Source organism: Trachemys scripta, chromosome 1 (assembly GCF_013100865.1).
Source record: "Trachemys scripta elegans isolate TJP31775 chromosome 1, CAS_Tse_1.0, whole genome shotgun sequence".
Classification (NCBI taxonomy): domain Eukaryota; kingdom Metazoa; phylum Chordata; order Testudines; family Emydidae; genus Trachemys; species Trachemys scripta.
In genome coordinates, this window is record NC_048298.1 from 184,294,053 (window position 1) to 184,321,051 (window position 26,999).

Consider the following 26,999-nt stretch of genomic DNA (forward strand, 5'->3'; position numbering starts at 1 on the left):
GTCGTCATTCAACCGTCACTCCCGCCCTCCCTCCCTGAAAGCGCTGGCGGACAATCACTTCGCGCACTTTTCTGTGAGTGACAGCGCGGACGCCACAGCACTGCGAACATGGAGCCCACTGCAACCATCGCTGCAGTTATGGCCGTTGTCAACACCTCGCACTTTATCATTCACCTTTTTCAGAGTCAGATGCTGAGAAATCGGGCGAGGAAGCTATGGCAGTGCAGTGAGGACATTAAGTCTGAGAGGGGCACAGACCTCTCACAAAGCACGGGACCCCGCGCTGTGAACATCATGGTGGCAATGGGTCATGTTGATGCTATGGAACGGCGATTCTGGGCCCGGGAAACAAGCACGGACTGGTGGGACCGCATAGTGCTGCAGGTCTGGGATGAATCACAGTGGCTGCGAAACTTTAGGATGCGTAAGGGAACTTTCCTGGAACTTTGTGAGTTGCTGTCCCCTGCCCTGAAGCGCAAGGACACCCGGATGCGAGCAGCTCTGACTGTCCAGAAGCGAGTGGCCATAGCCCTCTGGAAGCTTGCAACGCCAGACAGCTACCAGTCAGTTGCGAACCACTTTGGCGTGGGCAAATCTACCGTGGGGGTTGCTGTGATGCAAGTAGCCAACGCAATTGTTGAGCTACTGCTGTCAAAGGTAGTGACCCTGGGAAACATGCAGGTCATCATAGATGGCTTTGCCGCGATGGGATTCCCAAACTGCGGTGGGGCTATAGATGGAACTCACATCCCTATCCTGGGACCGGACCACCAGGCCAGCCAGTACATTAACCGAAAGGGCTACTTTTCAATGGTGCTGCAAGCACTGGTGGACCATAGGGGACGTTTTACAAACATCAATGTCGGATGGCCGGGCAAGGTTCATGACGCTCGTGTTTTCAGGAACTCTGGTCTGTTTAGATGGCTGCAGGAAGGTATTTGGCGGCGAACAGCAGAGGCTAACAGCGGGAGTTTGCCTGGGAGCTGTCCGAGAGGAGATACGCTAAGTGCTGCATTAGGGGGGCTGTGTTGGTGAGTATCTGAGTGTCTGCTGCTGGGACAGTTGGTCAGTTTGACCGTGTGCTTGATTGCTTGCTTGTTTGTTTGAAAAGTGTGAATTGGGAGTGCTTTGTTCCAGCTGGGCCTTGAGTGGGCCTGACTGGTATATAAGGGCAGTCAGCAGCGAACCAGCTGAGCGGCGAACAGCAGAGGCTAACAGCGGGAGTTTGCCTGGGAGTTCGCCTAGGGAGAGCGCACTGAGGCTTTCATCTGCAGGTTTCTCCAAGTAGTTCCTGCAACAGCTGAGGAAGCTCTTAAGAGGACAGTGATATGGAAGGTGAGCGATCAGCTGTTGTAACCTGCACAGGTTGTGCCATGTTTGTCTTTCTTCCACAGGACAGAAGCGACTTTGTCTGTACAAAGTGCAAGCTGGTCTCCATACTGGAGGAGAAGGTTCGAGGGCTGGAGAAACAAGTATCGACTCTGCGTTGCATAAGGGAAAATGAAGATTTCCTGGACAGACGTCAGGAGATGCTTCTACGGCCACAATGTTCTGAAGATTCAGAGCAGGCGGAGCAGGGACAGAAGGATTGTGAGGAGGTTTGGCAGCATGTGACCTCCAGAAGAAGAAAGAGGAGCGTCCATGCACCAGCAATGGAGATACAGGTGAGCAATCGTTTCCATGTTCTCTCTACAGGTGCTAATGCGGAGAGTGGACTAGATGGCCCATCTGAGGGAAGGGAGCAGACGGAGACTCCACCGATTGGAAGGCAAAAGATGCACTGTCCTAGGGATGGGGGTTCCACGACCACCACTCCCAAGAGGAGGAGGAGGGTGGTGGTGGTCGGGGACTCCCTCCTCAGGGGGACTGAGTCATCTATCTGCCACCCTGACCGGGAAAACCGAGAGGTCTGCTGCTTGCCAGGAGCTAGGATACACGATGTGACGGAGAGACTGCCGAGACTCATCAAGCCCTCGGATCGCTACCCCTTCCTGCTTCTCCACGTGGGCACCAATGATACTGCCAAGAATGACCTTGAGCGGATCACTGCAGACTACGTGGCTCTGGGAAGAAGGATAAAGGAGTTTGAGGCGCAAGTGGTGTTCTCGTCCATCCTCCCTGTGCAAGGAAAAGGCCGGGGTAGAGACCGTCGAATCGTGGAAGTCAACGAATGGCTACGCAGGTGGTGTCGGAGAGAAGGCTTTGGATTCTTCGACCATGGGATGGTGTTCCAAGAAGAAGGAGTGCTAGGCAGAGACGGGCTCCACCTAACGAAGAGAGGGAAGAGCATCTTCGCCAGCAGGCTGGCTAACCTAGTGAGGAGGGCTTTAAACTAGGTTCACCGGGGGAAGGAGACCAAAGCCCTGAGGTAAGTGGGGAAATGGGATCCTGGGAGGAAGCACAAGCAGGAGAGCGCAAGAGGGGAGGACTCCTGTCTCATGCTGAGAAAGAGGGACGATCATTGAGTTATCTTAAGTGCCTATACACAAATGCAAGAAGCCTGGGAAACAAGCAGGGAGAACTGGAAGTCCTGGCACAGTCAGGGAACTATGATGTGATTGGAATAACAGAGACTTGGTGGGACAACTCACATGACTGGAGTACTGTCATGGATGGATACAAACTGTTCAGGAAGGACAGGCAGGGCAGAAAAGGTGGGGGAGTTGCATTGTACGTAAGAGAGGAGTATGACTGCTCAGAGCTCCGGTATGATACTGCAGAAAAACCTGAGAGTCTCTGGATAAAGTTGAGAAGTGGGAGCAACAAGGGTGATGTTGTGGTTGGAGTCTGCTATAGACCACCAGACCAGGGGGATGAGGTGGACGAGGCTTTCTTCTGGCAACTAGCAGAAATTGCTAGATCACAGGCCCTGGTTCTCATGGGAGACTTTAATCACCCTGATATCTGCTGGGAGAGCAATACAGCGGTGCACAGGCAATCCAGGAAATTTTTGGAAAGTGTAGGGGACAATTTCTTGGTGCAAGTGCTGGAGGAACCAACTAGGGGCAAAGCTTTTCTTGACCTGCTGCTCACAAACAGGGAAGAACTAGTAGGGGAAGCAAAAGTGGATGGGAACCTGGGAGGCAGTGACCATGAGATGGTCGAGTTCAGGATCCTGACACAAGGAAGAAAGGAGAGCAGCAGAATACGGACCCTGGACTTCAGAAAAGCAGACTTTGACTCCCTCAGGGAACAGATGGGCAGGATCCCCTGGGAGAATAACATGAAGGGCAAAGGGGTCCAGGAGAGCTGGCTGTATTTTAAAGAATCCTTATTGAGGTTGCAGGAACAAACCATCCCGATGTGTAGAAAGAATAGTAAATATGGCAGGCGACCAGCTTGGCTAAACAGTGAAATCCTTGCTGATCTTAAATGCAAAAAAGAGGCTTATAAGAAGTGGAAGATTGGACAAATGACCAGGGAGGAGTATAAAAATATTGCTCAGGCGTGCAGGAGTGAAATCAGGAAGGCCAAATCACACTTGGAGTTGCAGTTAGCAAGAGATGTTAAGAGTAACAAGAAGGGTTTCTTCAGGTATGTTAGCAACAAGAAGAAAATCAAGGAAAGTGTGGGCCCCTTACTGAATGAGGGAGGCAACCTAGTGACAGAGGATGTGGAAAAAGCTAATGTACTCAATGATTTTTTTGCCTCTGTCTTCACGCACAAGGTCAGCTCCCAGATTGCTGCACTGGGCAGTACAGCATGGGGAGAAGGTGACCAACCCTCTGTGGAGAAAGAAGTGGTTCAGGACTATTTAGAAAAACTGGACGTGCACAAGTCCATGGGGCCGGATGCGCTGCATCCGAGGGTGCTAAAAGAGTTGGCGGGTGAGATTGCAGAGCCATTAGCCATTATTTTTGAAAACTCATGGCGATCGGGGGAGGTCCCAGATGACTGGAAAAAGGCTAATGTAGTGCCCATCTTTTAAAAAGGGAAGAAGGAGGATCCGGGGAACTACAGGCCAGTCAGCCTCACCTCAGTCCCTGGAAAAATCATGGAGCAGGTCCTCAAGGAATCTATTATGAAACATTTAGAGGAGAGGAAAGTGATCAGGAACAGTCAGCATGGATTCATGAAGGGGAAGTCGTGCCTGACTAACCTAATTGCCTTCTATGATGAGATAACTGGCTCTGTGGATGAGGGGAAAGCAGTGGATGTGTTATTTCTTGACTTTAGCAAAGCTTTTGATACGGTGTCCCACAGTATTCTTGCCAGCAAGTTAAAGAAGTATGGGCTGGATGAATGGACTGTAAGGTGGATAGAAAGCTGGCTAGATCGTCGGGCTCAACGGGTAGTGATCAATGGCTCCATGTCTAGTTGGCAGCCGGTTTCAAGCGGAGTGCCCCAAGGGTCGGTCCTGGGGCCGGTTTTGTTTAATATCTTTATTAATGATCTGGAGGATGGTGTGGACTGCACTCTCAGCAAGTTTGCAGATGACACTAAACTAGGAGGCGTGGTAGATACACTAGAGGGTAGGGATCGGATACAGAGGGACCTAGACAAATTAGAGGATTGGGCAGAAAAAAACCTGATGAGGTTCAACAAGGACAAGTGCAGAGTCCTGCACTTAGGACGGAAGAATCCCATGCACTGCTACAGACTAGGGACCGAATGGCTAGGTAGCAGTTCTGCTGAAAAGGACCTAGGGGTCACAGTGGACGAGAAGCTGGATATGAGTCAACAGTGTGCTCTTGTTGCCAAGAAGGCTAACGGCATTTTGGGCTGTATAAGTAGGGGCATTGCCAGCAGATCGAGGAACGTGATCGTTCCCCTTTATTCGACATTGGTGAGGCCTCATCTGGAATACTGTGTCCAGTTTTGGGCCCCACACTACAAGAAGGATGTGGAAAAATTGGAAAGAGTCCAGCGGAGGGCAACAAAAATGATTAGGGGTCTGGAGCACATGACTTATGAGGAGAGGCTGAGGGAACTGGGATTGTTTAGTCTCCAGAAGAGAAGAATGAGGGGGGATTTGATAGCAGCCTTCAACTACCTGAAGGGGGGTTCCAAAGAGGATGGAGCTCGGCTGTTCTCAGTGGTGGCAGATGACAGAACAAGGAGCAATGGTCTCAAGTTGCAGTGGGGGAGGTCCAGGTTGGATATCAGGAAAAACTATTTCACTAGGAGGGTGGTGAAACACTGGAATGCGTTACCTAGGGAGGTGGTGGAGTCTCCTTCCTTGGAGGTTTTTAAGGCCCGGCTTGACAAAGCCTTGGCTGGGATGATTTAGCTGGGAATTGGTCCTGCTTTGAGCAGGGGGTTGGACTAGATGACCTCTTGAGGTCCCTTCCAACTCTGATATTCTATGATTCTATGATTCTATGATTCTATGACCACAAAATAATTGTTGGGGATGTGGAGATACCTATAATGATCCTCGGGGACCCTGCCTACCCGCTAATGCCCTGGCTCATGAAGCCCTAAACAGGCGCCCTGGACACTGAAAAAGAACTCTTCAACTACCAGCTGAGCAAGTGCAGAATGGTGGTGGAGTGTGCTTTTGGACGTCTCAAGGGGAGATGGAGAAGCTTACTGACTTGCTCTGATCTCAGCGAAACCAATATCCCCATTGTTATTGCAGCTTGCTGTGTGCTCCACAATCTCTGTGAGACCAAGGGGGAGACCTTTATGGAGGGGTGGGAAGTTGAGGCAAGTCGCCTGGCTGCTGATTACGCCCAGCCAGACAGCCGTGCGATTAGAAGAGCCCAGCGGGACGCGCTGTGCATGCGGGAGGCTTTGAAAGCTAGGTTCCTCAGTGAGCAGGGTAACCTGTGACTATTAAGTTTCTTTAAAGAGAAGCTGAACCTGCCCCCGTTTCTTTACCCACTTAATGTTGACTATCCTCTGCAGTTACATACCCGTTCACCCCGTTTCCCCCCTTCCAACACACGTTTAAAAATAAAATAAACGGAACTATGTTAATTAACACTGTTTTCTTTATTACGGATTTCGCGGTAAAGTGTTGAAACTGGGACGCAGAGTGTGGTGGGGAGCGGGCATAGTGATGGAAAGAATGCTTCTAAACTCGAGGAATGACAGACTCCTGCTCCTAGAGCTGTCCGCAGTGGTGGACTGGTTGTTTCAATGGAGCCTGCCACCCCTCCTTTTCGGGACTCTGTGTGTGGGAGCTATGTGACTTTGTGGCGAGGGAGGGCGGTTACAGATCCCCTGCTGCGTGGCTCTGTGATCCAGGCTAAGGACCGCTGCATAAGATCTCTAACCGCCCTCCCGCGCCACAAAGTCACATCACCTCCTCACCCCCCCCCGAACATGAAAACCACCTCCCAGACTGACCAGGGTGCCTAGTGACTGCAATGTGTGTGTGACCTTCTGCTGAACCTGCCCCCCTGTCTGTACCCTGGTAAAGGTGACTGTCCTCTCCAATTACCAACCCCCTTTCCCCCCTTCAAACACACTCTCCCCTAAAAGAACATGACGGAAACAGTAATTAACAGAAATGTATTTTTTTATTAGCAACTACACAGTTAGGGGATGAAACTGGGACAGTGGCTTGGATGAGGTGGGAAGGAAAGGACTTATCAAATTTTTGGGAATGAGAGCCTTCTGGTACTTGAGCAGTCTGCAGGGGTGGAGTGACAGTTTTCACGGCCCTTGCCGCCCCTCCTTCTTGGGACTCTGGGTGAGGGGGGTATGGGATTTTGTGGCGGGGGTAGGCGGTTAGAGATAGACTGCGGCGGGGCTCTGTCCTCCTGCCTCCGGTCCTGCAGAACATCCACAAGGCGCCGGAGCGTGTCCGTTTGCTCCCTCATTAGTGCAAGCAGCGTTTGAGTCGCCTGCTGGTCTTCGTGCCGCCACCTCTCCTCCCGTTCGCTGTGTGCTCGCTGGTATTGCGACATGTTCTCCCTCCACTGGGTCTGCTGGGCCGCCTTGGCTCGGGAGCAGCCCATAAGTTCTGAGAACATGTCGTCCCGTGTCCTTTTCTTTCTCCACCTAATCTGCGCCAGCCTCTGGGAGGGGGATGCCGGGGTAGGTCAGGAGACATTCGCAGCTGTGGGATGGGAAAAAGAGAGTGAATTCCTCACAAAGATACATTTTTGTGAACAATGAACATAGTCTTTCTCTGTGAAGAAGAGCATGCACAGCACCTATCACATGCGCACTCAGGACAAGGTTGAATTTTCGGCCTTCGCATTCAGTGTCTGGGGTCTTGCAGTGGAGATCAGACAAGCGGGGCAGGACAGCGGAATTCGGGTAGTAGGCTGACATGGTAAGCCGTAGACTTTTGGCTGCTTAAAACTTACTTTATAGCAGTGCCCTCCTTTCACGTTCAAAGCAATGCTCCTAGCGTTGGCCAGTTCCTGCTGCCGGCAATCCGGCAAGCATGAACTCTGCCCCTGTTGCACCCACCTCGTTGCTGTCCCCGGGGAAGATCCCTGTATGCTACCCCTCTCCCGCCTCCACCGCGTGGCTGTAAACCGTTGGTTACAGTTATGTAAAGGAACAGGCAAGCAGTCCCAATACTAACATTCCCCTAATTCAAAGCAGGTCACCATGAGCGACATCACTCTGATGAGGATTTCTGACACAGAGAAAGACTGCATGCTGCGTGAAAGCCAGCAAAAACCAGGGCCGTATGCCGCCATGCTCTGCGAGGCAATGATCCCAGAGTACTTGATAGCCTGGCGCAGAAAAGTTTCCTACCACGAAGGGCGCAATAAGGCCACTCTCACCAGGAGCCTCATGCAAAGGCTTTCCAACTACCTCCAGGAGAGCTTTGTGGAGATGTCCTATGAGGATTTCACCTCTATCCCCGGACATATAGACCTTATTTTCCAGTAGCTGCACTGGCAAGGACTAAAAAGTAGAGCGCCTAGGGCAAACTAATCATGAAAAACCCATTGTTAATATTCCTGTTCTGTTCAAAATAAATGTTTACATGTTTAAAACACTTACCGACTGATCCTTCTCCTGATTCAGGGTCCGGGTTAACGCCTGGGGAGGGTTGGTAGGGGATCTCCGTGAGGGTGATGAAGAGATCCTGGCTGTCGGGGAAATCAGCATTGTAAGCGCTGTCGACTGCCTCGTCCTCCTCATCTCCTTCCTCATCTTCCCCGTCCACTAACATCTCCGAGTAAGCGGCCATCGACAATATCCCATCCTCAGAGTCCACGGTCAGTGGTGGGGTAGTGGTGGCGGCCGCACCTAGAATGGAATGCAGTGCCTCGTAGAAACGGCATGTCGGGGGCTGGGATCCGGAGCATCCGTTTGACTCTTTGATCTTCTGGTACCCTTGTCTCAGCTCCTTGACTTTCACGCGGCACTGGGTTGCATCCCGGCTGTATCCTCTCTCCGTCATGGCTTTGGAGATCTTCTCGTAGATCTTCGCATTCCGTTCTTTCGATCGTGGCTCCGAAAGCACGGACTCATCGCCCCACACAGCGATCAGATCCAAGACTTCCCAATCAGTCCATACTGGGGCCCTCTTTCTATTCAGCGATTGCATGGTCACCTCTGCTGGAGCACTCTGCATCGTTGCCAGTGCTGCTGAGCTCGCCACGATGTCCAAACAGGAAATGAGATTCAAACTGGCCAGACAGGAAAAGGAATTCAAATTTTCTCGGGGCTTTTCCTGTGTGGCTGGTCAGAGCATCTGAGCTCGGACTGCTGTCCAGAGCATCAACAGAGTGGTGCACTGTGGGATAGCTCCCGGAGCTATTAGCGTCAAATTCCATCCACACCTACCCTAATTCGACATGGCCATGTCGAATTTAGCGCTACTCCCCTCGTTGGGGAGGAGTACAGAAATCGAATTTAAGAGACCTCTATGTCGAACTAAATAGCTTCGTTGAGTGGACGGGTGCAGGTTTAATTTGATTTAATGCTGCTAAATTTGACATAACCTCCTAGTGTAGACCAGGCCAGAGAGATGGATTCTGTCCCTGCAATCCCCCTTTGCTGCACAAAGCCTGTTCACTCAGATTGTGTGTATTTTACCCTATGGGCCTCCTTTCCTTCTTCTCGTGGAGTCATAAATCCTGCCATCTTCTTCCTCCCAGTCTGTGCCATTTGCATTTTCCCTTTTCCCATCCTGAGTCTCCTTTTCTCTTTCTTGAATCTCTTCCCCATATCTCCTTTTTCCACTTCCTCTACAGAGTGTCTCTGATGTATATCTTCTCTTTACCCTCCCTGCTGAAGTAGGTGTATGCCCTGGGCACGGAAGCTGGCTCCTGGGCAGGAAGGCATTTTAGCAGCCTGTGGCTGGGGTGGGGCAGCAGGCTGCAGAGGGTGTGTGGGGCGGGTGTCACTGTTTAGAGTGGACTGGACTTCCACAGTGCAGAGGGGAGGGAGAAAAGGATGGGGCTTGCTTGGCCTAATGTTCTTTACAGTGAGCTAGCAGTGAGACCTTATGCCAGGGGCAAACCAAACCAAGGGGAAAAAATGGAAACCTCTAATACCAAAAGCGCCATATATGTAGGTATTTCTCTGGTGCCCTCTGCAGTAACTTGGTGCTAGGAAACAGGATGCACTCTCTCCCCAGCCAAGAGAGAAAACAGTGCTGCATAGAAATGGTAGTTTCCTCTGGGCTGGGTGACTCAGGTCCTCCTTATTCTTAACTTATGTCTTTCTCTTTTTCTCTCACCTGTATGGGGGTGTTGCTGAAACAAAGCTGCCAGTGCCTCCCTTGTGTGCTGTACATCAGCCATGGCTGTTAGACTCTTACATTACAGGCCAAATGCAAGGGGGGGCAACTAGTGTGGTTGGGATGGGATGAAGCTGATAGGACTTAAATGAGGGGAAAGATGGCCCAGAATGAAGGGATGGACTTAAAACAACCCTACAGCTCTATTTGAATAGGTGGTGTGCAGTCATACCAAGGGTCTGATCCAGCACCTGTTGAAGTCAGTGGCAAAGCTCCTATTGACTTTAATGGTGCAGGATCAGGGCCCAAATTCCTAGGTAAAAGTGAAAGAATATGGCCAAGTTGTTGTCTGGGAGTCCCACATTCATATGACTTTCCCTGCCTCCCCCTAGCAAATATAGTGAATGTGGGAGATACACATGTGCTCAGCAATGTGCTTTTATATTCAATGAATTAGGGATGACTTACTGGTATGAGTGAAAGATGATTCACAATACGCCTCAGACAACAGATTTATGTTCCATGTGGTTAATACTTTGTATCGTTCAATTATGAAAAATACCAGCATCTTTTTTTCTTCTTCTGCAGATATTGTTTCCTGCTGGTAAGATACAAGCCAGCAAATAATCTTTCTGTATCAATGCGTTTGTTTGTCCTTAGCTGAATAACTCTTATAGTTTGCTGTTTGAATAGTTTACACTAGCCTCTATGTTATTGCTCTTATCTCATTAGGTAGAGAACATACTGATTTCTTGGTGAATCACCACAGGCTTTTAAAAGTTGTTCAGATCTGATTTCCCTGTTGTTATCTTACCTTACAATGAAATGATTTTTCTTTAATGTGACTAGTCAGAAATGTAGCTTCCAGACATTGATGGGAGTGTTGACACAGTATGTTTCAACTGTGAAGCTGTCTTGTGTTTATTGCTTCCCTGTATCTTTATATCAAAGGTATTCAACTATTTTTTTTAAAAGACAGTCTCCTACCTGAATAATTTATCCAGATAATTAAAGGTCAGTAATTATTTCTGATTAAGTCAAACTCTTAGTGCTTAATTCTTCAGTTTCTTATGAACTTGAATTCAATGGGAATTTTGGCTGTGAGAACAGTAGTCAGGTCTTTTTTGGGTCCATTTTTGTTGTAAAACTCCCAGATCATAGCATTCCCCCACCGCCTGCCCAAAAAAAGTTCATTCATTTAACCTTTTGTCTGCTTATTTCATTAATGTGAAGCTAGTGATGTGATTTAATATAATTACAAGCAATTTCCATGTTTCTAATCTAACAATTCAAAGCATTTATTTATCATAGCATAGAATGAGAACCAACCTAGAGGCTTTAAGAAATGGGCTTAGAACTCTTTCTGAATAAGGAAGAATGTAACAAATTCCTATTGCTATTTTTTTCAAGATTAAAATAAGCATTTTTTTAATACCCATTATTATTATATGGTGTGAAGGCCCCTATGGTTCCCACCGCATATGCCCTAGTATGCAGAGAAAAAAACCTTTGTAGCAATAAAGCATCCCCCCCACAATAATTACAAACGCCTCCCCATACACCTTACCACCACCCACTCCTAATGTGGAAGTAATGTATGCTATGTAACATTTTCTGGAGCTCCAGGCAAGATACCGTCTTCATAAGCGAGTGAGAGCAATAGGTAGTAGAAAGCATTTGCGAAAATGTTTGTAACACACGGTGACACTTCTTGGTGATACCCAGGGTTGTGTGAGGCATATCACCACCACCTGACCTTCGTGTGAGGAAGCTTTATCTGTGCCTGCTGTGGATCAGTTCCTCAACTTCACCAGCCACGATCAACACAAGCCCTGGCTTCCAGGCCTCTGTAGGCCCTGCTCTCTCTTTGCAGGTCAACAGTAGGCACACTTCAAGCCCTGGGTCCTCTGAGCATCTCCCTGGAGTGGCCAGCCTCTGATCCCCACAGTATGCACAGGTCCTCTGTTCGCAAAAATACTGTACTCCACAGCTTACCAGTTACACGGTAGACTCCAGCTCCACTTAACACACAGAACTTAGATTTGATTATAGAGAAAGCAAGGAGACATTTATTTAATAAAGAACAGAGATTCAAATGATAAGCAGAAATATTAGAAACAAAGAGTTACATATAAAATCAAATCATAACACACTTTCTAGAGCCTAAACTTAACTAACAAGACATTGTCCTGTCATGGAGAGCAAAAGCTCACCCAAAATCCTTCCAGTGTATTACAGCCAGGCTTTGCTGTGATCTTCTGTACATAAAACAAGCACACTGTCCTCTTGCCTCCTCAAGGGAAAAATCCAGAATGTGTCTCTGTCCCTACCGTTATAGTCCAAAAAGAATGGACTACCGTTATAGTCCATTCTTGTTACTTGCAAACAGGGTTATCCCTGTTGCTTGTGTTTGCCTGTCTAGACTCTCCCCTGGAGACTTTGCAATCACCTGATTAGCATTTTGCTCAGACAGTAAATAGGTATTCATTGTGAAGCACACAATAGTCAATTTACAGGTAGACAGATACATAAACACATCTTGCCTGAAAGAAACCTGTTTCTCACCTTTTGGTGACCAGCCCCAAGTCACAGACATTAAGAACATAATTTTCAGTATATAGACAGAACTCCTTACATATTATCTGTACATATATTTCTCAGTGATTATGAGGAGCAGTGTGAAAAGGTTTCATTGGAGACCTTACGTGACATTCTTTGGTGAACTACTATGTAGATACTAGGGGATCCCTACAACCCCCATGCACCCCATGCCCTCTGCCAGTTGGCACCAAGAGGTTCCTAGTTTACACACATACTTAAGTAAAACAATGCAGAGAAGTGTTTTCCCCTCAAGCAAAACACATAGCAGTTGACTGTGGGAACCAACAGAACCACTGGCTGAAATTATAAGCCATATGCTGATCCAGAGAAAGAAAGTTTTCAGATATCTTAGGCATTTCTAGGTGCCCATCATCATAGTATCTGACAGCCAAATACAGTAATTAAAATTTGCATAGTAGTCTCTAGTGGACTTTAATATTTGTCTCTCCCAGGTATGGTATATATTTCTAGTTTGTGCCATCTTGTTGTAATTCCCTGTCTTTGGTTAGTGCAGAAATGCCTTTGCATGTCTTGAAATATACTCTAACAATGGTTCGACTTTGGCTTATCCATACCTCTTCCAGCAGTTGGCTTCACAAATGAACCCCTTTGACTATGGTATTTTCAGATCTTGAGAGCTTCACTTTGGGCACGGTTAGCTTGTTAGCTGCATCATCTCAAAGGAATGCAGCTGTCGTAGTAGTTTGTGAACAAAGAGGTGACTTCTGTGGCGGGTCCTAGCCTGTTGAGAATATTTGTACTAGTGCTTTGTATTGACACTTGAAGCAAACCAGGAGCCACTGGAGGATATGTTCTTGGCACTGTTTCCAGGTAGGAAAGTGATCTTATGTGATCTGTATAAGGTACAGTTTACTTGTTGTCTTAATCATCAACCCCAACTACCATGAGTTAAAATAGTTTAGTTGGCAGGCAGTTGAAAGTATGAATTACTGTGGCTAGATCATCATCCAGGAGGAGGGATGGACATAGTTGTCTGTTAAGCTGGAGGCAGAAGGAAGATCATTTTCACTGCCATTACTGTCTGGATTAATGACTAGTCCAGTAAAACTCAGATACTTGTCCTGCATTAATTATTTCTGCTCTTAATAGGAATAAATAAGGCCAGGGTAGTGCACACAGAATTGCTTGCAACTCAGATACAGGCACACAATAATGCAGTTTGGGGAGCAGCTGTGTATGCCACTTTGAGGGTACATATGCCACATTCCACACGCTAGCCTGAATTTGGCCCTATGTAGCCAGGAACCTTTCAAATAAACTACGTATAAAGTTGGTTGTCATGCAACAACACCAAGCTCTTTTTTCCTGTTTCTGAAAATTTAACCAGTGTCGCAGTAGAAATGGTTAGTGAGCTACTCGATTTCAGTGCATGAGTTAAAAGGACTCCTGTTGTTGCAGGGGAAATGTAGAGCAGGAGGGAAGGACTGAGCATAGCCTTTTGTTGTTCAGCTGACATACGTTGTTCAATCATTGGCTGATGCTAATGACCTGGAAGTCTGCAGCATCATGTCTAAACGGGAAAGCTTAGGAATTAAATAAATATCTAAAAACACGAAGCAACTAAAGGGGAGACTGTGTTTTTACTACAAACTGTTTAATGAACCTGCCAACACAATAAATAGAACTGGTGCCTCTCGATGTGTAAAACAATGGTATCATAGGATGACTCCAATGCTTCTGTTCGTCGAAGACACAAGTGGTTAATGTGTTGTGGAGGTAATGGAGAGTGTTTTTAAGTGCATATTTTTAAAGAGCAACAGAGGGTCCTGTGGCAATTTTAAGACTAACAGAAGTATTGGGAGCATAAGCTTTCATGGGTAAGAACCTCACTTCTTCAGATGCAAGTGCAAGTGCATCTGAAGAAGTGAGGTTCTTACCCACGAAAGCTTATGCTCCCAATACTTCTGTTAGTCTTAAAGGTGCCACAGGACCCTCTGTTGCTTTTTACAGATTCAGACTAACACGGCTACCCCTCTGATGCTAATTGGTAAGCACCTACAGTCTGTTAGGGAAGCTCCACTTCCTGAAACTGAAGCTTTCCACAAAGATACAGTTTCTGTTCTATTTCCCATCAAAAACTGATCATTCTTCTCTATATCCTGTTCCTCCTTACAATGCAGTTNAAAATGAATGATACAGCATCTCTCTCACTCAGGTACAGATGAGAAACATACAAAAATACGGAGCTGCAACCAACACATTCCTGGCCTGAAAATCTCCTACGAATCAAAAACATTCCAATGTAATGCCAGTGCTTGCTCACTTTCCAAAGAAAACATCCCATCATGTAGAAACAGTGACAGAAAAGGTATTAGCTAATAGAAAGTATTCATTCTTGTTAAAATATTATATTTTTAAGAAGTGAGGTTCTTACCCACGAAAGCTTATGCTCCCAATACTTCTGTTAGTCTTAAAGGTGCCACAGGACCCTCTGTTGCTTTTTACAGATTCAGACTAACACGGCTACCCCTCTGATATTTTTAAAGAGATCGTTAAGGTTGACCATAGGCTGAAAGCGGTGCTCTTTTTTATTTTTATTTATTTTTTTGTAGTACATAACCTGCTACTTTTCCCTGTTTGGTTAACTTTTAAGAAACTTGTGCTGGAGTTGTGACATCTCAAAACATAAGCCCAATGCCATATGCATGTCTAAATCACTTACAAAGGTCACATTCATGATTGCATGTAAATCTCATCATCAAAAACTTCTGAGCAAATAGACAAGAAGAAGACCAAGTACAGCATGTTCAGACTAAGCAGTCAAGTTTGCTTAACAGAAGTGTTTTCGCCTCTTTGATATCCCGTATCTTTGCAACAACTTTTGTCTGTCATTCCATAAAAGGAGCTGGGAAAGCAATTAGGTCTCAGTGGAAAAAAGAACAGCTATTTCTCTGTGCTCGGCTGTTGTGCCCCAAACAGCTTATCAGTTGGTACTTACATCCCTTGATTTATTTTGAGATTATTTGTACAAGGTCAGAGCTAATAAATCATTGGTGTGTATGATGTCAACCATACCTCCTTTGTTTCTTATCAGGTGGCAGTGAAAGTTATTGACAAGAAGAGAGCCAAGAAGGATACCTACGTCACCAAGAATCTGAGACGTGAGGGGCAGATCCAGCAAATGATCCGACATCCCAACATAGCTCAGCTGCTGGATATATTGGAAACTGAAAACAGCTACTACCTTGTCATGGAGCTGTGTCCTGGGGGCAATCTAATGCACAGGATCTATGAGAAAAAAAGACTGGAAGAGCATGAAGCACGCAAATATATCAGGCAGCTTATTCTAGCAGTGGAGCATCTTCATCGGGCCGGGGTGGTTCACAGGTAAGGTAGAAAGAGCTGCCTGTGAGAATTTACCCAGGAGCATTTAAACAATAATTTATATATTTATTATTTTTTTAAACTTTGATACAAAATTTTCTGTTCAGGTTTGTGGCTAATCTTGATGTTCTTCTTATCCTAGACAATAGTGAACATCTGTCCACTTGAGCCCCAGCAAAGTTCTTAAGTATGTGTGCAACTTAAGTAAGCACGAGTAGTCTCATTGATTTCACACTGAAAGTTATGCATGTGCTTTGCTGAAGCAGGGCCCTACTTCTACTCTTTATATCTAGAGCTTTGCATCTTCAAAGCGCTGTACAAACATAACTTGTCTTCCAGCCATCCCTGGAGGTAGGTAGGTATAGTCTCACTTTAAAGATGGAGAAACTGCATCACAGAGAGGTCAACTGACTTGCCCAAAGTCTCACATCTGATGAAGTGGGTTGTAGCCCATGAAAGCTTATGCCCAAATAAATTTGTTAGTCTTTAAGGTGCCACAAGGACTCCTTGTTATTTTTATTGAGCCAATAGTTAGAACATGGTAGTTCCTGGTTCCTACTTCTCTACTCACTCCATTAGATTGTGTTGCTTCCCAAAACTTCCACATGATTTAAAAATCGAAACAAAACACAGAACTTGGCACATTTCAGTCCATGTCACAATCTCTTCTGAGGTTAAATCTAGAATTGGCCTGGCAGGAGCATTGCAAGAGTCGAGCAGAGCACTGTTAGAGAGGAAGGATGATCTTGTTAAATATACATACATATGGGTTCAATTCTTGGCTCTGCCTCAGATTTCCTGTGTGACCATGGGCAAGTCACTTAGGCCCAGGTCCTCCAAGGTACATGGGCTCCTAAGAGGATCTGGGCCCTAGTTTTTCTGGGTCTCAGTTATCCACCTGTCAAAAGGGGAATAAGTATAATTCATTTCTCCCACTTGTTGTCTGTCCTGTCTATTTATATTGCAGTCTCTTTGGGGCTGTGTGTATACAGCATTTGGCACAATGGGGGCTGATCTCAGCTGGAGTTTCTAGCACTACTGTAATATAAATAAGTGTGGGAAAAAATATTTCCTCTACTGGTTCCATTGCAACAATTAGGTAAATTGAATGTACTGACTCAAGTTGAAATAGATCCATGACATGGAGTGTTGTCATTGCCCTTGCGAAAAGTGCCACAAGTGGTCTGGGCCTTGATTTTCTATTTTTTTCTAAAAGTATGGGCAGGAATAGAGGCAGCACAGTGTCCCTTCACACCACATTGAGGTCCACATTGCGCCCTTCAAGGATAAAAGTCTCAGGTGGGGCTTTGGGCGAAGAAAACTGCAAGGATTTCCTCACTGAGATTCCTTTGTCATCTTTTTCTGAGGGCGAGAGGTTTGTGTGCCCCTCTTGTGTCTCCCTTGTGTCCCTTTCCTGCTCCAAAACCTGACTGATCTCAAGGATTCATGGGAGGCCCAGGTTATCCATGCAGGAGTCCCAGTGGTGGTTCTGGCCTCATCTCCCCTCTCTCAGCTCCTCACCAGCACACATCAAAGGGAGTCATGCTGCTATGCACCATTTGGCTGCAGCGCCCTCAAAAAGGGAAGATATGACCTGGGGTATATTAACTTTTCCAGACAAGTTTCATGGGATTGGAAGGAGGAGGACTCTTCTGCACAGAGAACTCTCCACAGGTGCTAGGGAAATAGGGGGAGCTGCCCTGGAACCACCCAAATTCCCATCTACATGGAGGGGCTGAGCTCCATGCATGGACGCGCAGATATTGGAGTGCATGATCTGTCCCATGATGTTAGTCTAGTATTTACTTAGAAGAAAAAGTGCCACCTACTGCATTACTAGTACCACTATACTGCCCGTAGCTTTTCCTTGGAAGTCTCCTATCCAAGTAGTGACCAAGTCCAAACCTGCTTAGCTGACACAATTTGGCAGGATCAGTCAGTATAGTTGTAAGTATTTTCTATGGAGGCTTAACCATTCAGTATCTTGTCTTTCATTACATATGTGATATTTGGAGTTTCATAAAGAGACAAGAAAGCCCGCTGGAAGGATAATTAGAATTTGTTGCATTGGATCTCTGTTTGCATAAGAAAGAGAAATGGTAATAGCTGCTGTTATTTTTAAAACTGTTTCAAAAATAGCAGCACTCAAATCTATTTTGTGATCCGTGGGTGTTCACATTCCCTGTTTGATAAAGAAAACACAGCCGCTGGGGTCTAATGTGGGTTGACATTGTTGGTGCCCCTTTCAGAACTGGTTCTTTTGATCATTCATCCTCTTGAATGGAGATGGGCATTTAAAGAAAATAAGTAAATTGTTTGAATATTTTGTTCCAAAAATTCAACAAATTTGTCAGCTAAATTATTCACTGAATATACTCACAAATTATCTTCCTGGTTCTGTAAGCTGGGTGAAAAAAATTAGTTAAATAACATATTTGAAATATTATAATGAAACTCAGCTAAGCTATCTGATGGATGTTATTTACCCAGCTCCACTCATTATGATAAAGTCTTGGTATGGTGAGAAATCACTCTGATTTCAGGATCAGATATGGGACCCTGAATTCAAAGGAAATGTGTCTTTTAAGAGTATAGTGACATGCAAACAGAAACTCCAAGCAGCCTCATTTATTTTAGAGATAAGTAAATTGCTTGTGTATATGTATTGTAAGTGATGTATGTTGCCATAGACACATGCCTTCCTAGACCTTTCTGAGGCCAATACTGACTGTAAAGGATGTAGATGGTAAACTCCTCTGTGCAGGGACTGTTTTCTCCCGAAGGTGTAGCCAGCACTGAGAACTCTGGAATACAAGATAATATATACCCTAAATATAACTTTGTGTAAAAAAAAAAAAAAAAAAAAAAAATGTGGATCATTGTTATGATGAGATGAGCTGGTTGGTTGTTAAAATTGTGCAAGTAGCAAGCTCAAATATGACTCAGATAGGAATCTTTATCTTTCCCTCTGACAAGAAGAAAACAAACCCAAATGGCAGTATATGGTGAAGCTTTCTCTTTTCAGAGGGTGTTTACACAGGCCTTCATGCTGTCAAAAACCAGGATGAACATTAAGCCCCTTGGGAGCATAAGGACAACAAAGAAAATGAAGTGAAAGCCTGGGTGCTTGCAACAGCATCCCACAGGAAATTCTCAACAACCTTTTTAAAGTAATTTTAACAAAATTCAATCCTATTCAGTGCAATTACTGTCAGAATGTCAAAGAAAGGAATTTAATAATGTATTGGGAGCAAAGATAGAAAAAACAGGGTATACAGAAAGCTATCTTTTTTCTTCATGGAAATATATTCATACCTTCTGTTAGGATTGTGCAATTAAAAAATATCAGAACTGTTGCAGACAAGAGAAATATATATGGATAGGAGTGGAATATCTATATTTTTTCATCCACTGCCTCTCTTCCCCCCCCCCCCCCCCCCAAAAAAAAGAGCACATTGAGAAGAGTGAAGGTAGTGTCCTAGGATTCAGTCGTTTAGGACATCATAAGATTCGTGCGTTGACACCCCTTGCTTGATGTATTAGCTTTGATAACTTTCATCCTATTAATTTTAAGTGCAAGTAGTCTGGTGGCTGGTGCAATATTTGTGACAGATCTTTGCACTAGAGAAGAAGATCTCCTTTTGAAATGCAAAGCTGGTTTGTCTTTCTATTTTATGATATATTTCAAAGTTACCATTAGTCATTCTCTGTTGGAGCACAATGTCATTAACAAACTAAGCATTGCTTTAAGGATGTCAGTCCAAATTCCCTTTTCACTTACACTGATACTACCACGTTGATGTCAATGGTCTTGGGCCCAATGAATATTGTTTGGTAACAAAAATGTTCCCTTTGGAATGTACATAAGCATTATAACTGAATCCATGCAATCTGCTGTCTATTTCACCTCCAGCTCTTCTTGTGGCTATAAAGTCGTTGAGGGTGGGTGAATTAGCATTGGGTTGGTTCTTTTCTTATTTTGAGATGGAGAATGTAATGCAGGATGCACCCACCATCACTACTGCTTTGCAGCTGCCTGCTGATAACAAAACATTGACTTCCAGCAAACACGTTGACTCCCTGCCCCCCACCTATCATAAAAATAAAATGCAGAATGCAAAAGAAGCCGGAGTTTTGCTGTGTGACACCTGCAATGGTAGTGAATATTTATAAACTTATTTTAAGCTGCCCAACTAAAGACTTGAACTACTGGCTGGAATAAGGGTTTCAAAAGTGGGCCCTAAAGTTATGCATGAAACAAACAAAAAACCAAAAGAGGGAAACATATTTTCAAAAACGGGGAACGACGACAGCATGTTCATAGTTTCACAGCGCAGGAAACAATAAGTATTCTCTGTTTCTCTGTATTACAGTAATAGAGCTTGGTCTGTGCTGAAGGTCTTACCATTTCTAGACCTTAGTAACTAGCAGTACTGCCAGCACCAAGTGTTGGCTCAGCCCCTGCAAAATCAGGAGATTTAAAAAAAGAATGTTGGGTTCTTTTACTTAGTCTCCTGGTTTCTGAACCTTTAGGATGCACCCAGGTCATGTGTTCAAGCTTTTCACTCATGAAGGCTGGAAACTTACTTTTGTGGAAAAACAAACAAACCAAAACATGAAAACTGATATTTTCCTGTAGTCTTATGCCATGAATCCAGGAACCTGGACTTTAAGGAACACACCAAAAAGTGTGAAACTCATGCCAAAATTGCGAAAGTCGCAAAAATTGCAACGTTGACCTAGGGCCTTGATCTTGCAAAGATTTCTGCACATGCTTAACTTTACACACGCTGTGTAGTCCCATTGATTTCAATCAGGGCCAGATTGGTTTCTGTGTCCCTGCATAAGTTGTACATGCGCTATGTGGCTTGGCCATTTTAAAAGCATCCTTAGTCAGAGTAGATTAGATGTGTGTTTGTTTTTATTTTTGTTTTTTACTTTCTGTAAATCAGCACAATACGTTTTCCTACTCTCTCTTACAAATACAGCTATGAGTGTCCTCAGTTCAAATGAATTATCATGAACTTTCTCAGCTGAAGATATCATTTGGACACACACATTCACTCAAAACAGAATTAACAGAGCAGAGCAAATGAAAACAATACAGAAACTTCAATGCAATAACAGTCAATCCTGTTCCTGCAGGATGAGCCCAAGCCAGGCATAAAACCAGCTGTGATCAAAATGAGATAAATAGCATGTCAACTCCACCTCTCCCAAGGCACTGACCTATTCATTCACTAATATTCTATTCTGTAAGTGCTCTGTCTGCTAGGAAAGGGCCCCACACTGACTGTGTGGCTCTTTTCCTGAAAAATTTCCCATCATTACTAACACCACTGCAGCTCCATTGAAGCATCAGAGGTCAAATGCCAGAGACTGCCTGGAGCCTTAAGCACCATGTTATCTAACCCTGCTCAGAGCAGGTCTGTGTGGTATAAATGCTGGCGGGTGCCTTGTCTATGTTAATGCTAACACTGATACAGCATAAGCAATGGTGGGACATTTTCCAGCAAAAAGATGTAGTGTACACAAGGCTCCTCTGGGGTACTCTGCTTCCTTTTGCAGCACCTCAGGCATAATTTACTTGATGGGAAAGGTGTGTCTAACTAATTGGAGCCAAAGTTCACTTGTTGGTAGATAATAAGCTGAATGTTTTTAAAAGAGTCATTTTGCTGTTGCTTTTGGCTTCATCCACTGAGGTTAAAAAAAGAAACATGCCCTCACTGGGCCTGAACCAGCGTGTCCTTAGGTAAAACCCCACTCACTTCAATCACTTTTTAAAAGCGATATGCTTGTAATAATCGAAAATGGAATATTAATGAAAAAAATCATTCTTGGGAACTATCCCTTTGAAATATAAACAGACTATAGGGACAAGAAGGGGACCTTACCTCAGTTACTACCACTTTCTATTGACAATATTCCTTTAAAATATTCTCCAGACATACCCCTCTCCAGATTTGCTATATTGTTGTCAAAAAGACTGATACCAAGGGTGTGTATGCACCTCCTCCATGCATATTGAACAGGATCATTGTACACAGAGTGGGCTTACTCATTCACACGCTCAGAGTCCACATCCCTGAAAGCAAAAATAATTGTGAGGGTATGGCTTGATTTGACAGGGAGGTGGGTGTTGCTTTGGTTTCTGATTTTACTGGTTTGGGGTTTTGTTCTTTATTTCAAAGAAGGATTAAAAAGAAATAGAACAGCTCTCAGGTATAAAAAAGGCAATAATCATTTCCACTATCAAAATGCTGAGTTGTTCACCAGGTAAGGGCCAGTCTACACTAGAAAATTAGTTTGACACAGCTACACCACTCAGGAATATGAAAAATCCACCCCCCTGAGCGATGTAGTTAAGCCAACCTAACTCCCCATGTGGACAGTGGTAGATCAATGGAAGAATTCTTTCGTTGACCTGGCTACTGCTCTTGGGGAAGTGTATTAATTACAGTGATGGGAGAACCCCTCCTGTCGGCGTAGGTAGTGTCTAAGCAAGCCCTAAGTAGAAGTATACTGATCTAGTTCACAGTGCTGCATTTTAAAAAACTTTCAGATTAACAAATTAGTGGTACATATGGACTACTAGATCAGTTACCACTTACCGGTAAATCTGTTGAGAATGCAGACATATGGGCAAACAGCATGGATTAACCAGGTCTGACTGCACTCTACGGTACAGCCTGTCTATTTTTAGCTATTTTATTTTTCTCTCTGTTTGTGACACTTTTACTTTCTGTGTTTTTATTTTTCTTAAACTTTCTTTTACATGTCTTTAGTTGTATGTATTTTTAGTCTTTCTATTCTTTCACTCATTTATCTTGTTATTCTAATTACCTTTGTGGCTTTTTTATTCCTTCTGTGGGCGTTTTGCCTGCTTTTCACTGATTTTCAGCTTTCATTTCATCTAGCAATTCTCTCTCCTTTTTAAAAATCTTACCTCTTTCTCGCTAATACTTTGTCTTAATCCTAAAACTTTCTTTTAACTTCCAAATCATTTCTCTCCCTGTTCACAGATGTAGTATCATCTAGTACTGGACAATTCACTTTACTGCATGAAATTCTGTTTGCGTCTCCTGATTTCACTCCAGATCAACTTATTTCCTGGTGGTTTGGCCCTGTTCAGTGGTTCCCAAACTTGTTCTGCCGCTTGTGCAGGGAAATCCCCTGGCAGGCCAGGCCAGTTTGTGTACCTGCTGTGTCTGCAGGTTCGGCCGATTGCGGCTCCCAGTGGCCGCGGTTCGCGGCTCCAGGCCAATGGGAGCTGCTGGAGGCGGCGGCCAGTACGTCACTCGGCTCACGCCGTTTTCTACAGCCCCCATTGGCCTGGAGCAGTGAACTGCGGCCACTGGGAGCCGCGATCGGCCAAACCTGTGGACACAGCAGGTACACAAACCGGCCCGGCCTGCCAGGGGCTTTCCTTGCACAAGTGGCGAAAAAGTTTGAGAACCACTGCCCCTGTTAATTCCCAGTGGTCAGTATCTACCTGGTTGTTAAGCATATGACAGCCTCTCTGCAAGTCTGTGTCTACAGGCACTCAGACAATGAAGAAATGAGATGTAGAAATCTAAGGCCCAAAGGATAAGGGCTGTAATTTTGGAGAGAAACACTATATTCTTTATATGTAACAAAATGCTTTAAGTGTAAAACTAAACTCAGCTTTAACCATGGAACCATGTCCACTGCTTCCATAATTCATAATATCTATTACTATTTCTGAATCTCGTAAAAAAAAAACAGTTGAGAATGACAAAAAGTTGTTTCATCATTTCAGATGCTCACTCAAAATATTTTATTTCTTTCAGAGACTTGAAGATAGAAAATCTGTTGCTAGATGAAGACAACAATATCAAGCTTATTGGTATGAAACTCTTTTGGCAATTCCAATAACAGAAGTCTGTGCAATCATATAAAGGGAATTTTTGAGTCTTCACAATCCTCCACGTGACAACACATAATGGTGTTACAGAGAGATGCTGAGAGAGTGCAAATAGCATCCAAGCTGTTGCTAAAAGCACCCTGTGAAAAATGTTCCAGTGAATTCAGATTTATTTATTAAAGGTCCGATCCAGCAGTTTTTACTTAGGCAGAACTGCTATGGAAATCAGTGGGAGCGATGCCAGAGTGAGGATTACCGAAGTGATCCCACAAAAATCATTTGTTTTACCCTGTTAATTTCATATTTATTAAGTGCTGGATTCTGCCCCCAGATGCACATGCTTCTGCTGAAGTCAGATGAGAAATTGATTTAGAAGCTTTTTTTAAAAAATAAAATCAACAAGGGGCTCTTGATTGTATTACGGCACGCATTGTAGGCAGTGCTCAATTCATTCAAGTCCTGCAGACATTGTAGATTAATTGTCGATGAATATGTTCTTCTTTCACAGCCTGTGTATAACTCCCATTAATGTTAATGTGGGCATTGAAAGGAAAATATGCCCCTTATTAAAGAACATCTGTTTATTTATTTCCATGCCTGCACATTTTCCAGCAGCAGTATCTTTAGTTGTCTACTTAGAAGCCAGATTCTTTCTTTCACTCTGTCTTTGAAAGAGAGGTTTCATCATCTCAGACTTGATGAAAAGTGGTGACTAAACTTAGGTCAAAAGGCGAGCCAGTTCATCTATATGAACGATACACATCTCTGTGCAAACAAGAAGGGACTACTAATGTATTTTAAAATATCCAAATCTACTTAGGAATTCGGTGTTTTGAAAAATGGCCATGACTTGTTAGTCACTACATTTTAGTGAATTAAGTAACTCTGGAAGGATAATAGCAAAACAAAATGTTGCATTGCCTCAATTGCAGGTCAAGAGGATATTGATATGTTACCATGAATCATTCATCAGTAATGATGGATACCACCCATTATCTCAGTTTAGCAGCTAAGTGAGACCAGATGGTTTGTAACACTGTAATGAGAATATCTGATGGATTTAAAGAATTTATATAATTTTCTTGTTATTCGAGGTTTGATTACCCAACAGTACATACACTTGACATCCAAATACAGACACAGTCAGATGATTCATATACAATATAAAACTGGTGTGCCAAAACAAAAGAAAAAATTTCCAAACTGTTTCCACAGTCTTGCTTCAGTTGCATAAGTAAGGTCTCTTCACAGTGGGTGGCATGGAAAGGATAGGGAAGGAGATGTTTAGATCTTCCTTAGACTAGCTAGCATTAAAATAAATTGTTCTCTAGTCCTCACAACTGACAGCATCTTAACAGTAGCAGATTGTACTCAGTATGTGTTTTTAAAACAAGGCAATTAAATCCCATTGTCCAACTGTATATGTTATAAAACATAAAGAGCTTTTTATTAGACTAATAGTTTATTAGACTAAAAGTAAAAGCAGATTTACAGTCAATCCAAACAGCTACACTGTATCACAAGTTAGCTGAAACCCCTTGTTTCAGGTTCTCCTATTCTGTAAGGAAATCCTCGGATTTAATTTTCTTGAGAAGGCCACCGTTTGATGAAGTAATCCAAAACAGATATGAGTTATCTTTTAAGTTATCCACCAATTTGTTGGCTAATGCGTCTCCTCTGAACAGTTCTTTATATGACACCTGTAGTGATGGTCCTGATACCTTAGCGACACCAGTTCAGGGCAACTGCATTTATATTCCCGCTCTATCAACCAGAAATGACGTCTACTTTCAGGCTTCTGGCTCCCCAGCTGTTGACTCTCTTGGGTGGAGACGTGTCTCTCTTCCTCTTGACGAGGGTATCTCCAGGCCACACAGCTCCCTGCTTTCACTATAAATTCCCTAGCAAAGTCAGGCACCTAAGCCAGCCTGTTTTACTTTTCTCTTCAGAGACAATACACAGTGTAATTGCCACATTAGTTACCACACGGCGCTTTCTAATCAAGCACATTTACTCTGAAGGTAAAAGCACTACAGAGAAAACGGATTAAAAACAATAAAAAAACCTACATGCATACTAATCAGCTTACCAGAGATCAGCCCCTCACTCCAACAAGGGTTCTGGCTGGTGAGCAGTGCTTCAAACCTTACCCAGGGGTTTTCCTGTGGTTACCCATTCATAACTCCTTTAGCTCAGAACAAGCACCCCCATGAATCTGTGAGTTACTCCTTTATGTCGTTTGGGCCTTTTGGTCCTGGGAATAGGTGATTTATAGACAAAGGTCTCATCCCCATGGTGAATCTCAAAAGATCAGGTTAGGAGGTGGGTATTTGCATTTCCCTCCTCCAAAGTATTTCCTAGGAAACCTACTCAACTAACAGCTCATTCTTGTCTTAACCCATTATTTAAGAGTCCTTTGAAGCTCATAACACTTCCCAAGGTTTGGATTAGTCCTGTGTCCTAGACAAGTTACATACAATCCCCCAACAGCACAAACATTTTTAATACTATGAGCTCCTAAGATACTTAAACTTAATTCAGTAAGGTTTGTCCTGGATAATGCAGGAAATTGCCATACCTGTCACAACACACAGACAAGTATTTCTGAAAATTTTGTTCTGAAATCCTTATGGCAGTGGTTTTTTAAACTGTGGTCCACAGACCCACTATGTCTAAGATTTCCAAAGGGGTCCGCACCTCCATTTGAAATTTTTTAGGGGTCCACAAATGAAAAAAGGTTGAAAAAAGTCTATTGATTCATTCCATTGGAGCTACGTTTGGGTGGAACAGAGAAGAGGGACCACAGGGAATTGGTTGCAGCTCCTGATTCAGGATCCCCAGCAGGTTAGGGCACAGAGGCAGCTCTAACTTACACCAAGTGGAGGATTGAGTGTAGTGGAGATTCGTGCCATGCCTCCACCCTGTCCTGCCCCGGCCATGCCCTCACATTTCCCTTAAAGGGGGCAGCTGGCAGCAGAGCTGCCTCTGCCAGCCTTCTGCGAGCAGAGGAACTCTTCTGTGTAGGGGGAATTCTCTACTGGCAGACTTGTGTTGAGAGAATCTGCCCCTCCCGGCTCCCCTGCACACTCTCTCATTTAGATGATAATGAAATATTTTATATCACCATAACTATGAAAGGTCTCTCGGCGGAGGCTGTCATTGTACGGATGCTTTCCAGCAAGGGTTTCTGAGTGGCAATGAGTCTGATTTGGAGGATGAAGCTCTCCTTTCTTTGCATGAATATGCAGAGATGTTCAGCTACTAAGATAACTTATGGTAAGCTCCTTGGGGCAGGGACTGCAGTCTGATGTGGAATAGGACTCTGGGAATTCAGTTCCCATGGGAATGCATGAGTAAACAGGAACTTTTGAAATCAGATGACTGTATTAGGTCATTGCTCTTCAAGTAACCAAAACATTTTTTATTTATTTTTTACTTTGATCAACATAAGAGTTACATTCTGTATTAGATGCCAGTGTGCTTGGTATTATACAAAACACAGACAAAGACAGTGCCTGCCCTAAGGAACTTAATACAAGTTATCTCAGTAACAGAATGCCTCTGCTT

General features: G+C 44.3%; 1 protein-coding gene across 1 annotated transcript in view; it reads left to right on the plus strand.

The window, feature by feature from the left end:
• HUNK (hormonally up-regulated Neu-associated kinase) overlaps positions 1–26,999 on the plus strand; it is an 85,712-nt gene that overhangs the window by 22,009 nt on the left and 36,704 nt on the right. The window contains exons 2-3 of the mRNA XM_034793649.1: positions 15,258–15,550; positions 23,359–23,414. Of these exons, the coding sequence (XP_034649540.1) occupies positions 15,258–15,550; positions 23,359–23,414 (349 nt within the window). The remainder of the gene's footprint in view (positions 1–15,257; positions 15,551–23,358; positions 23,415–26,999) is intronic.